At 32.6% G+C, this 15,327-nt stretch overlaps 1 protein-coding gene across 1 annotated transcript in view; it reads left to right on the top strand.

Moving 5' to 3' along the window:
• The window catches only part of LOC149769750 (polypeptide N-acetylgalactosaminyltransferase 1-like), a 36,183-nt gene extending 21,296 nt beyond the window's left edge, over positions 1–14,887 (top strand). Inside the window, exons 5-9 of the mRNA XM_089949772.1 lie at positions 22–210; positions 2,644–2,778; positions 6,764–6,868; positions 14,208–14,342; positions 14,618–14,887. Coding sequence (XP_089805898.1) covers positions 22–210; positions 2,644–2,778; positions 6,764–6,868; positions 14,208–14,342; positions 14,618–14,743 — 690 coding nt within the window. The 3' untranslated portion in view covers positions 14,744–14,887. The remainder of the gene's footprint in view (positions 1–21; positions 211–2,643; positions 2,779–6,763; positions 6,869–14,207; positions 14,343–14,617) is intronic.
• Positions 14,888–15,327: the final 440 nt, after the last annotated feature.

Here is a 15,327-nt window from a genome sequence, read left to right as displayed (position 1 = left end):
CTAAATGAGAATTTATTACAGGTGATCTTGTGCGGTGGACTCCTCATCCATGTACCATGTTCTCATTTTGGCCACGTCGCCAGATTCCAGCCGTACTCATTTCCCGGAGGAAGACGTGCAATAGAAATGTATAATTATAAGCGTGCAATAGAAGTTTGGATGGAGGCAGACCACAAAATGTTTGTGTACCACCATTATCCGGAAATGAAGGTTATTTATATATATATAACACTCTATTAAATAGAGAGAGAGAGAGAGAGAGAGAGAGAGAGAGAGAGAGAGAGATAGACAGACAGACAGACAGACTGACACAGAGAGAGAAGAACGATATTACTTCCCATCTTGGCGCATAGTGTGATATTGCTTCACAGCTGGGGGCATAGTGTCATACTGCATCACAGTTCAGGGATGGGGTGGGCGTTAGTGTGATATTTCCACACAGCTTTCTGGTGTATGCGTTCGTAATGTCAACTAGTACATGCATTAGTACTACAATAAACAGCTTGTAAACGGTCGAAATGGTTCATAAGGTGTTAAAGAATTTTTATACATATTTGCTTTTGCTTGGTTCACTTAAGACTATTGACGCGATAGTGGTCGGGAAATAAGATCGAAACTATGTTACGGGTTCATACAACGAATTAGGATGAGAGCAAGTACACAACCATAAATATGAACTTTATGAAATTCTCGACCAATGATGAATGAAAACTCAGTAGTACTTGATTTGTACAGTCAGAAGTTAACATTATAAACAGGAAATCTCAATGGCATCTACACAATGATTTTTTGCCCTATCAAATTAAAGTTTACACTGAACATATTGTGTCGTACAACAGCTCTCCGCAACACGAAATGAAAAGCTTTATCTGATAAGTTACTAAAAATAATTGGATCCAAAAGTCACCAAAATGTGACATTATTTTGTTGTCTGAAGATCTACTATTTATAGTTGCTGACTTTAATAAGATATAAGTTAAAATGTACCTTTAGGTTACTCCGAAGTATTAGAAGACTGGGATATAGAACTGTTAATGTGTTCAGTTTTGACCTCTAGGTGTGAATCAAATATTTCAGTATTGTTCGTACAGAAGATGAAATCGCTATGTAAATGATAGCTTCGTATCTTGTTACTCGTTTTTTGTTTCAAACGGAGATAATAATTTGGGCCTTCTGTCATTCTGTCCCTCCATTTTCACCACATGTGGTATTCTGCTTTGATATTAAATAGTTCTTTTCTACCTTTGATTGTCAGCTTTGTACTCAATTGTTGAGTAGGGGGTTTACGTCCTTAATGATGGGGATGCCTAAATATATTTTCTTCTAAATAAATCCCTTTTTTTAATTGGATTTCAATGAATCTGAAGCTTCATGACATCAAGGGCTAGTTCATTTGTTATCGCTCTGTTTCTTCTTTTATTGGAACTATATTCCCTGATTATCAGATTACCTGCTTTTGTTTCCACGCACGACAGACTTAATTAGTATTGAATTTCACATATTTTAATGTACATGGGAAAAGTTTGATTCACAGAGTCGTGTTTGATCGTTTAACTCATTTATATCTGATGCTTTAAAAGACCTATCCACATTAATTTCCATGTTGCATTGGTTCATTATCAGAATACACCACCTTTCCGCGTTGTTTAGGTGCATAATCAGAATCCAACACAACCTTTCAGCAAACTTATGATTTCAAACTGTCCAACTTTTATTTACGCGCAATAATTACACCTGATATCCGTCTTTGTGCAGCAAATGCCTATATTTAACTTATTTAACCATCGTTTAATCTTCATTATCAGTTAACATAGTTTTAATCTGTGATTACTGGATCCACCCATTTATTCCTTCTACCTAACGAAAAGTATTATTAGATTTTAAGAATGTTATATTTGTAATTATATTGAAGTAATTCTAACATAACGTGATTTGTAGATTCCTACATCATCACTAATCGGACTCGTGGCCTTTGAATGTTTGATCCATTTTTTGCTTGCACTTTTACATTGTCCACGTCTCGTCCAGGTTCCATCGTCAGCATTCAACGCCATCAGTAGTTTCCTTTTTTATAAATGAGCTTTAATTCAGATTGTATAGTCATTTATACCTGGTCGTTTCTTCTATAAAGCTACATTTTCATACTTCGAACTTAAAGCGAGAGAGATAGATTCCTGCAATCTGCTTGGTAGGCTTATTGTGTTCATTAACGAAAATGTAGTTTATGTGAATTCAAAATTGGTAAGTTACCCCATATTGCCTTATAGAAGGTAACTAGTACGGTGTAAGAACACATATCTTGATTGATTGATATACGCTTTATGTATTAATGTCTATGTCTTCATCATTCCATCGCTTTTGTTATACATGACAGGGTTCTTCTGTGATTTTAATGTATTTACATTACAAAATGCATCCAAAAATTGCAATATAAACTCACTATGCAAATAGTCGCGTCCATTACGTGAAGATTAAGTATAGATTTTGGTTGCGCTATATTTATGCGATAATCGTTACAAAAAATAAACACAATTGTATTTTGCATGTGCCATAATGTTTATTTACCTACGAATATTTACATAAATGCATTCATTGAAATAGCCATTTAAAAATATACAATGATTTCCCTTTTTGTCTATTTAGGACATTGATGTTGGAAATCTTTCAGAAAGGCTGGAAATCAAAACGAGACTACAGTGTAAACCTTTTTCCTATTTCCTTGCTAACCACTGGCCTGAACTTTTGGTTTACAACCAGAATGTCTACGCATGGGGGTCTGTAAGTGTTTAACATCTCTTTCGCTTGTGTTAATGATAAAGTTCTTATAGTCTGTTTCCTAGCAGTGTACCCAATATTAAAATATAATATGTATCCACAGTATCAGCAGATTGAAGTTCTTGTTTAAAGTCGTGCAAGGATAACACGTGATTGTTTGTTTGATTGTTTTTTTTCTTACACAAGATTGTGTTGTCACGACCTGAATTGTGATAAAGCGCTGATCCTAATCGATGTGCCACTTCTAAGTTGATTGCATATTCAGGGTTTCTTCCAGAACCTTGGACTGCAGGGCTGCTTAAATCAATATAAGTTAAACAAGGCGATTGTGGCAGACCCTGCCAGTTACATTCATTTTGCGTTCCATACATGTCTAAGTAAGTTTGTATTGTTCGTCTTAACAACGGAATTAACTTTGTTAGGAGTGAACACTTTGCTCTCTGAGACAATTTTATCTTTTGTAAATGGTACTCCGTGACAAATACTATCATTACCTTAACATCTTTACTAGGACTTTTATATAGAAGGCAGAAGAGTTCGATAACGGAGTGATCTGATTAAGTCTCAAGGAAATAATGAATAAATATATTAACCGGAAGTCTTGTATGTTCCACAATGAAAATAAATAGGTGCTTTTCATGCAGTCAAGGAGCTAGACAAGGCGAACATCTCTCTCTTGTTTTATTTGATCTGAATATAAATGACATCAAAATTATTATATGAGCTCGAATTAAGTTGATTTAATAGATGGAGATAAAGTAAGACATTCAGTTAATCGAAAAGATATGCAATCCAATCTTGAAGTGTTCTTTAAATATTACAAAATATAAAAACTTGAAATTAACCAAGGTAATAATATCAAGTTCATATTACAACATTCAGAACTTGAAACTGTCATAAATTATAATTATTAAGGATTAATCTATGAAGAAATACGTATAGACTTAATGGGAGTTAATATCACAATTAAACAAGCCGGTAAAGTTATGTGTATTTTCAAGAGAACTATATTAAATTTATACATCTATGTTGGCTATTACCATTAACGTTTTGATATAACAATAGGTGCAATTCTTACATACACAACTGATATGTGGTGGGTTGATTCGAACAGCTAGTACTGATTAAAGTAGGTTTACTTTATTTGGGTGAATCAAAATATTCTTGTTACATAAAACCTGTAAGGAGAGACTTAGTGACTAATATATTCAGTCATGAGGGTCAAACATTTCTAGCTCGACAGGAGCCGATCCTTACTGAATTTTAAAAGGAATCAAATTTAAAGCATTAATTACTAAAAAATCTCAAATAAATGTAGTATAATTTAGTAGATAAAACTACTGAAAAAAGAAAATATTTGATACTTTGCTTTGACTTCGTGATTGTTGAATATCATATAAGTAAATGCAACTACATTTTTCCGGGAAAAAGAAAGCAGCTGCTGTCCCTATAATTCTGTATCAGATCAAATGTAGCAGAGTTGAAAGAATTAATGAGTTCTGAGAAAGTTTGGGTGTTAAGACAACTCTCTAAAATAACTGATATTATTGTAGAAAATTTTATATATTTCTATTCAACTTTACTCAGTGAGAATACTGTTATATTCATGTTTGAGGAAGAGAAAAGTACCATAGTACCATAGGTTTATAATTGCAAAATAATGAGTTTAATAGCGATTTATTTGTATTTAATTTATCGTAATATATATCCTTTCTTTCCAATTATATAAATATTAATGAATTGTAAAGTGACGAGATATGCGTAAGCTTGTACTTGCTCGTATTCCATTGGAGTATTGATTGTGATACAGTTTACTGTGAAAAACAGTATATCACCCATGGCTGAAGTACACGCTTGCAAATTGATATACTAATATTTTAAGTCATACGTTGCATATATGAACTTGACTAATACATATTTCGTCATAGTTATTGTCACTAGCTACTTTTAAATACACGAAGATAATCCCTATTATTCATCATTTCTTGCTTACAGAAAAATGATTACGATAGATACATCTAAAAGCAATGAGAACAAATATGAAAAAATTAAAAATATAAATTGAAAACTACAATGCCTGAGTTGTACTTTTAATTTAACTCATATAAGCATGGCTATTTCTTGAAAAAGTCTTGTGTCGTAATTTCTATTATAGATGTAATTGCCATGATATGTACATGTTATGGTTATGATATGTACATATGGTCATGATATGAACATGTTATGGGTGGGATATGTACATGATATGGCAATGATATGTTCATGTTATGGCTATGATATGTACATGGTATGGCTATGATATGTACGTGTTATGGTTATAATATGTACATACATGTTATGGCTTTGATATGTACATGTTATGTTTATGATATATATCAGTTATGGTTATGATGTGTACATTTTATGTCTAGAAAATGGATAGTCAAAGAGCACAAAATATGATCTAGCTTTGAAACGAGCGAATACATTGAAGTTTATACAGTAATTATACGTTACTGCATTTGTATGGGAAAATATGAAAGAGATTTGGGATGGAATACTGCACGACTTTGGGAGTGCAGTATAAGCTTCCGACAAAACGAGTTCATATTTTCCCATACAAATGCAGTAACCTTTTTGTTATATGCTCATATTTTTATTCTACCTAAGGTTTAATTATATAAACACAATACACTACAAGAAACAACGTAAATCAATGTATGCCTCATTCCAAACTAAATACACAAGCGAATATTCATCATTACACAAATCAACATTATTCCTGCGCACATAACTCCGCCCAGATAAATTTGAACTTAGTCGCGCGCTCGACATAACTTTCGAAAGAAAATGGCGTGTCTAGTTAAAATCGTAATTTGGAGTCATATTATGAATAAATGTGCATTGCAACAACTTTTACATTTAATCTGGATTTAATAGATTTTAGTATTTTTCTCGATTCTAGGAAATTTCCTGATTATGGACTGGATTTGTATTTGTATATGACGATTCCACATGAAATATATGAGATTTAATAAGCTAGGGAGAAGCGTGTTGACATCTGCAAACGTGTTTCTGTTTCTGTCATTGAATGTTTGAAATCATAATGTGGGAAAAATATGAAGTCTTTCAAATGTAATTATCAAAAAGACGCTATAGAATTTAATGCTTATTTCATTTTGAGTGCAGTAAGGAGGATGTAATTGCACTTATCATCGAAATTACAGTACAATTTCGAAATGTGTAATCAAGATTGAGAACCTATGACATGGCTCATGTAATTCGGATTTGCAGAATTAAGAAAATGCATTTTGAGGAAATTCAGGATGTAAAACTGGAAGTACATTTTATTTTGCCATTCTTATCACCAGCTAAAGAAGAGAGTATATGACTTGTCATTTGCATTTTATTTGTAAGGACCATATCTTGCGTCTGATATATACTGTAGCTAGCCTAAATCCGTAACATTGTATCAACGCGGAATGTGTCAAAACAGCTGGTATGTGGCAGTCCACGAAACATCTGTTTAGTTCTTTCAGAAACAAATTTAAACAACCACAACGTAAAGCGCCTCTTACGCGAGTGTACATGATTTGTGTACAAATCAAAAGTGCTGGTGTCTGCGTCCATTGTTTGTTTACAAAAGAAAGTAGTTCCTTTATGCACGTGAATGCTATATGTGCATTGTCGCAGAGTTCAGTATCGGGTAATACTGAACGATTCTGACAATGAAAACTTAACGGGGAATAAAATGAGCATATAATAAACACGGCTATTGTTGCATCAAATTCACAAAGCCTTTGCTTTTTGCATTCATGTCAGTCTTTATCCTGTTCGTTTTAATCTTAAATAAACAATAGTCTAAGAACAACTGACCGATATTTGGTTTCAAATCAATGCATATGTATTATCCGACATTTGTATGAGTGATTCTTGAATAATTAACATGGAATCTAAGGTACAAATTCAATATTTGTAATCGTGCGTTATGGTCTATTTTTCGTTCAAGGCAAGGAACCCGCAGACAAACAAGTGTTTAGATAACCACTACTACCTGTATCGAGAAGCGGAAAAACTATACGCGGAAAAATGTACCTTTCAGTTAGAGGCACAGGTAATTCTCATGAATTATTATTATTTTGTACTACTAATGGTACAACCACTATAAAAACAACCTACTACTAATACTACCACTATAATTATAACTATTGTTATGGTATTTATTATTATTATTATTATTAGTAGTAGTAGTAGTATTAGTAGTAGTACCAGTAGTAGTTGTAGAAGTATCAGTAGTGTTTACAATGAATATACGAAAAGGTTAATTTTTCTTTTACTTTTGTTCTAAGTGACATTGTTTTGTTTGTTTCCATCTGTATTCTAGGCATACTCATTCCTCGTGATTATGTCTATTCTGTCGCTGGTGTATGCGTCCGTAAATATACATTTAATGATAACATGACACCACGTCTTCTTGGATTTGGCCATTAAATAGGAACCCTTTTTTACCATGTTCAATGCATCAAATGTTCTTTAGGCAGGGGCTTTTATTCTATTCTTTGAGGAACTGATTTTGATTTAGTTATAAATTGGCACAATATTTTTAGTAGATAAATGCATCAAATGAATGGCTTTAGAATTTAATTTTACTCCCATATAGATAAGGTCAGAGGAGAAGCCGGACCTTATCATTTGCAATGTTTTGAATACTATCACTAGTTCGTTTCAAATTAGTGAAAATTGCTTGTAAACTTTTCATTTGCCTGTAATTTAATATCAAATTTTATAATCAACATTGATACTACTTGTATTATTGCTCTGACCAATAATGTAATTTCAGATATTTAATTTTTTTCTTTCTTTTGACGCCTGTGTTTAATTGGAACGTTTCTTAACCGCATTAAAACGGTTCTGGTTACGTCGTATAACAGTTTTTACGTAGCAAAAGCAAAGAGACCATCTATGAAATTAACGATCTTTAAATATCTTATAACTGTCATATATGTCATTGTTTATTGGTAGTTTTGTTTTCGTCAATAAAGAAATGTCAATTTAATCATTTTATACGATAAATGATGTTATACGTAAAAGTAGTATTCCAATAAAAATAAATGTCAAGATGATTTATGGTTTATTGCAACATGTAACTCTCAACCTTTCCACATATTAGGAAAACATTACATTCCGTCATTACGTAACCGAATACCGCTAATTTAGAACTCTTTTTTTTATTTAAAGGAAACTTTAGATTGAAACATGATTTAAAATTATGTTTAAAATCAAACCAGCAACAACATCTCTAGCATCACCACCCCCAGCAACAAAAATATTACCAATAATAATGAATTGACTGGACCTATTTATTAATTGGTTTCATTGTGTCAGCAACGACAAAGATCTAACAAGAGCTATAAACATGACGATATATATTGTGAACAGTAATGTTCATTGTTTGCTTCTTAATGAATTTATTAATCAACAAATGAAAGAAATATATAAGACGAACAGATAGTGAATAAATAAAAAAAACGTACAATGACATATCATCAACTGAAGGGTGTATCGATGACATATCACCAATAGAAGGATTAGCCAATGACATATCATCAATAGATGGATGTGCCAATGACATTTCATCAATAGAATGATGATCCGTAGACATGTCATCAATAAAAGGGTGTATCAGTGACATCTCACCAATGTAAATATGATCCAATGACGTATCATCAACAAAACGATGATCCTATGACATATCATCATTACAACGGTGTATGAATGACATGTCAGCAATAGAAGATATATCGATGACATATTATCAATAGAAGGGTGTATCAATGACATATCACCAAAAGAAGGATGATCCTATTATATATCGTCAAGTGAAGGATGTTCCAATTACTTATCATACAAAAGTGTGTATTTATGACATATTATTAATGGAAGGATGATCCAATAAAATATCATAAAAAGAAGTGTCTATTAATGACATATTAATGGAAGAATGATCCAATGCAATATCTTCAATATAAGGATGACCCAAAGACATGTCATCAATAAAAGGGTTTATCAATGACATATAGTCAAGAGAAGGATATATCAATGACATATCATCAATATACAGGTGTATGAAGAACATATCATCAATCGAAGGATGATCACTTGACGTATCATCAATAATAGGGTTAAGAATGAAATATCATTAATAGAATGGTGTATCGATGCGATATTATCAATAGCAGGATGATCCAATGACATATCATCAATATAAGGATGATCCAATGATACATCATCAACATTTGGATGTTCGATGACGTATCACCAAGAGAAGCATCATCTAATGACATACCATCAATTAAAGGTCGTATCAATTATTATCATCAATAGAAGGGTGTATCAATGACAAATCGTTAATGGAAGGATGATCAAATTACATCATCAATATAAGGATGATACAATGACATAATATCAATAGAAGTATCACTGACATGTCATCAATAGTAGGATGATCAAATGACATATCAATGATCCTATGACATCAGTAGATAGAAGTTCCAATGACATATACCATTAAAAGGATGTATCAATGACATGCCATCAACATACGGATGATCCAATGATATATTATCCATAGAAAGGTGTGTCGATGACACAACATCAATAGAAGAGTGTATCAATGACATATCATCAAGAGAAGGCTTATCCTATGACATATTATAAATATAAAGGTATATCAATGACATTTCTTCAATGGAAGGATTAGCCAATGACATATCATCACTATAAAGGTTTATCAAAGACATATCATCAATAGATGGGTGTATCAATGACACAGCATCAAACGTAGGGTGATCGAATGACATATCATCAATAGAAGAATGATTCGATGACATATCATCAATATAAAGGTTTATCAATGACATATTATCAATATATTGGTGTATCGATGACACAGCATCAGTTATCGGATGATCCAATGACATATCATCAATAGAAGAATGATCCAGACATATCGTCAAAAGAAGGGTGTATCAATGAAATATCATCAAGACAAGGATGATCCAAAGGGCTGTCATCAATATAAGGGCGTATCAATGACATAATCGAAGGATTATTCAAAGACATATCATCATTAGACGGGTGTATCAATGACATATCATAAATAGAAGTATGTGTCAATGACATATCATCAAAAGAAGGGTGAATCTTTGACATATTATCAATATAAGGGTGTATCGTTCACAAGTAATCAATAGACGGGTGTATCAATGACATATCATCAAAAGAATGGTATACCAATGACATATCATCAGTAGGGTGTATCAGTGACATATCATCAATAGAAGGGTGTATCAATGACATATCATCGACAGAAGTTTTTATCAATGACATATCATCACTATAAGGTGTATCAATGACATATCATCAAAAAGATAAACTGGTTATTAAATCAATCTGTTGCAGGCAAATATAATCACAAGTGACATTGGTCCAGTCTGCGATTAAATGTTTACAAGATAAACTCTTCTTTATAAATAAAAGGTATGTTATTTAAATTATAATATAAAATGTGGTAAACAACAGGTAGACCCGGCATGTAATCAAGAATTTCCAATGTTCTTGAGTCAGATTGAGATAAACGTGTTGTTTGCAAAACCAAACGCAATGATTCAGATCAGGTAGAAAATGAACTTGACTTTAGACAAAGTCAATTTCGTAAAACAATTCTCCATGGCATATAATGAATATAAAACTTACAAGCAATGCAAATTAAATGTACATAACGTTATATATAAATTGCATGCATTTAACAAGTGTACAAGTCATAGAGCAAATGCATACAATCATTTAGGAGATTAATTATAATACAAATACCTAATTTTTTATTATTCTGAAGTTTAGATATTGTTTTAGTGGGGGTTGGCTGCTTGGTTGAGATTAAATGCACTCCAGCAAGTATGTGCATTTTCGAGTTTTATTTACAGTTGTGGTTACTAAACAGGATGCGTCAAACCAGCTACAACTGTACTGATCATGCAATAAGTATGTCTTCCACAATCGAACGCTTTTTCTGATTAACCTATCTCAGAGCTATACCGTTTTATAAATCGAATTACTATAACTTTCTACATGGTGTTGTGGAACTGACATATGCTTATAAGATCGTTTGAAAAGTAACGCACTGTAGCATATACACAATTTATTTATTTAGTGATATTCTGAAGACATGAAAATACTAAAATCATTACGATTTTCACTCGTCGTTAATTTCAGACTTATGTTTTATTCGGACCATTCTATATAGCGTATATTTATATCTTTGAGAAAGACATCCATGATACCAGTTGATAGCTGGGCACAAACAAAACAAACAAAACTGCATATACTATGAAGGCAGTCGTTATACTTACCACAACTTCACTGATGAAACAGCTCGTTCCGTCAAACGTATTTTCATATGGGCCTTTGTATTTGAATACGTTTGGATATTTAATTGAATTAGCTTTAGCTTGCAGCATTTTAAGTTAAACTTTAGGAGCAATAGCTTAAACGATATTAGAGTGCAAAGTTACTACATATTATAACTAAAATTAAAACTGAATTACTGTATCCTTAAATTTGGTCGGTTGTTTCTTTATACATGTTGGATAGATCGGCCGAGAGCTAGAGGTCGTTAAATTGGTCCCACTATACAATGTACCTATATTGGCAGCTTTTCATATTTTAAAGTATACGCACATATCGGGAATATCTCACGATAATTTCATTATTATCACGAATTCACTCTTAGTGTACTCTTACCAATTGCCTTTAATATTGTGGTTGTTTACAAACGTCGCATATAAGTACATATAACTTTTTTACTACATTGAACAAAATTCTCTCAGATGTACATCTACAAATAGAAGTCATACGTGCAATCTTTCTTTACAGAAACAAATCAAATTACGAGAATTTAGATCAGTAAAGACACAAAATAATTTCTGGATAAAATATTAGAAACTTACAGCAAAAATACAATTAGGTTGCCTTAGTCACATTCAGCAACGTACTTTGCAAATATAATTTTCTACCTTCAAGCTGAAAGTCCCTCATGTAGAGGATGAATACAATTCTAATGCGTTATGCATCTCCAAAGAACAGCCCCATCAGAGTTCTAGATGTAATGTTTACATGGGATGGCTATGAGGAATAGCATGTTACTGATTTAAAATATAAAGTAAACACATACGCTCTTATGCTTGCAAGTCACAATATAGTAAACCAATCCGCTCTTCTTTTCTGTTGATAATAAGTTTTTTGTGATGAAAAATTTGTTTCTCAATAACCCCATCTTTAGCATAGGACAGTGAATATTTTTGGATGAATGGTAAAACTAGCCAAGGACAGTGAATATTTATGGTTGGATGGTACAACTAGACAAGGACAGAGAATAATTATGGATGGATGGTACAAATAGTCAAGGACAGTGAATATGTATTAATGGATGGTACGACTATCCAATGACAATGAATATTTATGGGTGGATGGTACAAATAGACAAGGACAGTGAATATTTATTGATGGATGGACAAATAGCCAAGGACAGTGAATATTTAAGGATGGATGCTACAAATAGCCAAGGACAGTGAATATGTTTGGATGGATGGTACGTATAGCTAAGGACAGTGAATATTTATGGATGGATGGTACAAATAGCCAGGGACAGTGAATATTTATGGGTGAAATGTATAAATAGCCACGGACAGTCTACATTATGGATAGATGGTACAAATAGCCAAGGACAATTCAAATGTATGGATGGATGATTAAATAGCAAAGGACAGTGAATATTTACAGATGAATGGTACAAATAGCAAGGGACAGTGAATATTTATGAATGGATGGTACAAATATCCAATGACAGTCAATATTTATGGGTGGATGGTACATATAGCCAAGGACAGTGAATACGTATGGATGGATGCTATAAATAGCCAAGGACAGTGAATATTTAAGTATTGGTGGTACAAAAAACCAAGGACAGTGAATATTTATGGATAGATGATAAAATTAGCCACGGACAATGAATAGTTATGGATGGATGGTGCAAATAGCCGAGGACAGTGAATATTTATGAATGTCATACAAATAGCCAAGGAAAGTGAGTATTTAAGGTTAAATGGTACAAATATCCAAGTACAGTTAATATTTATGGATCGATGATACGAATAGCCATGGAAGTGAATATCTATGGATGGATGGTACAAATAGCCAGGTACAGTGAATATTTATATGTGGAATGTATAAATAGCCAAGGACAGTGAATATTATGGATGGATGGTAAAAATAGCCAAGGCATGTGAATCATTTACGGATGGATGGTAAAAATAGTCAAGGACAGTGAATATTTAAGGATGGATGATCAAATAGCCAAGGATAGAGAATAATTATGGATGGATGATCAAGTAGCCAAGGACAGTGAATATGTATGAATGAATGGTACAAATAGCTAGGGACAGTGAATATTTATGGATGGATGGTACACATATCCAATGACAGTGAATATTTATAGGTGGATGGTACACATAGCCAAGGACAGTGAATATGTATGGATGGATGATACAAATAGCCAAGGACAGTGATTATGTATGGATGGGGATGGATGATATAATTAGCCAGGGACAGTGAATATTTATGGATGGATGGTACAGATATCTAACTCTGAGTAATCCACTTTCAATAAACAAATTAGGCATCCTTGTTTTCACGAACGCATCTAAATCGCAGTGATATATACTTGATTGTAAATTCACGTATGCATGCTCATATATGTATGTATATAGCCATGTCCTTGCTATTATTATTATCGTGATTTTATTATTATTATTATTATTATTATTATTATTATTATTATAGGTTTGTTACCATTAGGATAGAAACATTGTATTTTTTTACTTTTTGTATAGAAACTTTGGCAGTTTGTTGCCATTTGGATATAAACATTGTGTTTTTGTTACTTTTTGGATATAAATTTTGTAGCTTTGCTGCGATTTCGATAGAAACGAAGGTTGGTTGCCATTTCGATAGAAAATTTGTAGGTTTGTTGTCACTTTGATAAAAACGTATGTTTGTTACCAGTTGGATAACAATCTATAAAGGGTGTCATCCTTTACTAGCACCGGAACGGTTGATGGGAAGGGTCAAATTTTAGATGTATATAAAATAAAATTACAACTACATTTTCAAATATTTTCTGACCAAACGTTATATATGCATCTAAATTAGGGAGATGCATCAAATGTTTTATAACCATTTTAGCCGATCCATTTTATTTATTTTTGTATTGCTCAGTTTATTACTAAATAACGTGAACCAAAACGAATCAAAATTGTTCGCAATTTGTGCTAATAAACAAAATTAGCATATTTTTTTTTAGACTTATTTTATTTATAACTTAACATTGACTCCTTTAGGGGTTTTCTTGGATGACAAACAAACAACTGAGAACTACTCTACAATGTGTTGTTGTGAAGACAGCTTCGGATGGTGAACGACCCAAGTTAGAAGATTGTTTCGACGGCCCGTTCGAAACATGGGAACACAATAAGGTAAATACGAACATGACTATGTGCTTCTGTTATAGCAACAATACTAAACAATTACATTATTTTGCAATAATATTGTAAATTGAATAGCTTTAGCATGTTAAATATGTTTAAACTTTGGACAGTTTATGGTTAACATCAAAAACTACTTTACGGTAGTTATTATATCGTCCATCTGTTAAATGTATCAATTAACTCTCTATAACCTTTGTTTCGCACCAAACTGAGAAACGTTTGAATGGTGTAATGTTCTCATTATGTATAATCTCTCTTTTAAGGGAGGGTACATCAAGCACGAGAAAACCGGACTATGTCTCGACATTGATACATCGGGGCCAATTATGAGGAACTGTACTCAAGACACCCTCACGCAATTGTGGGAATTTACCAACTATCTCAACTAGCCATACATTGTTACAAAATAATGTTATGGTTCATTTCGTATCAATTTGTATTTATATATATTTTCCATATTATTTCCTTTATATACTCATTGCGAATCTGTACAGCTATTTTCTCTATGTACAACATTAAAGTCTCCATATGAAGCGTGATTTGCTTCTTTTACCCCAACGTTTCATGAAACAGACATTAAAAGCCATATACTAAATCCCGAATAATCAATGAAACAGGATGAAACCAGGTGGGATTGGTGCTATCGAAAACGCTTAACATAATTACGTGAAGGAAACGTTTATTTATAAGGCAAGGCAGCGATGAATGAATCTAACACATCTCATAGAACGTAATCCAACAACGACTATAACAAGCGATCTTGATCTTAAAAGGTGAAGAACAAAACATTTAATGCCAGTAAGTACAATTTATCTTGTGTACAAAATGGAGATGATCAGTGTATGAAACTATCATCACACATAATTGATATATGGCTGCATCACCAGTTATGACAAATGTATGTGATTTATGAACAGGTTTAAACAGTGTATGGAATTTAAGAACAAATATTATCAAGGTATGGCTTATCCAG

The sequence above is a fragment of the Sinohyriopsis cumingii genome, unplaced genomic scaffold (assembly GCF_028554795.1).
Source record: "Sinohyriopsis cumingii isolate HCF-2022 unplaced genomic scaffold, ASM2855479v2 utg003294l, whole genome shotgun sequence".
Classification (NCBI taxonomy): domain Eukaryota; kingdom Metazoa; phylum Mollusca; class Bivalvia; order Unionida; family Unionidae; genus Sinohyriopsis; species Sinohyriopsis cumingii.
The sequence above is the reverse complement of the archived record's forward strand: the minus strand, read 5'-3'. Positions and strand labels throughout refer to the sequence as shown.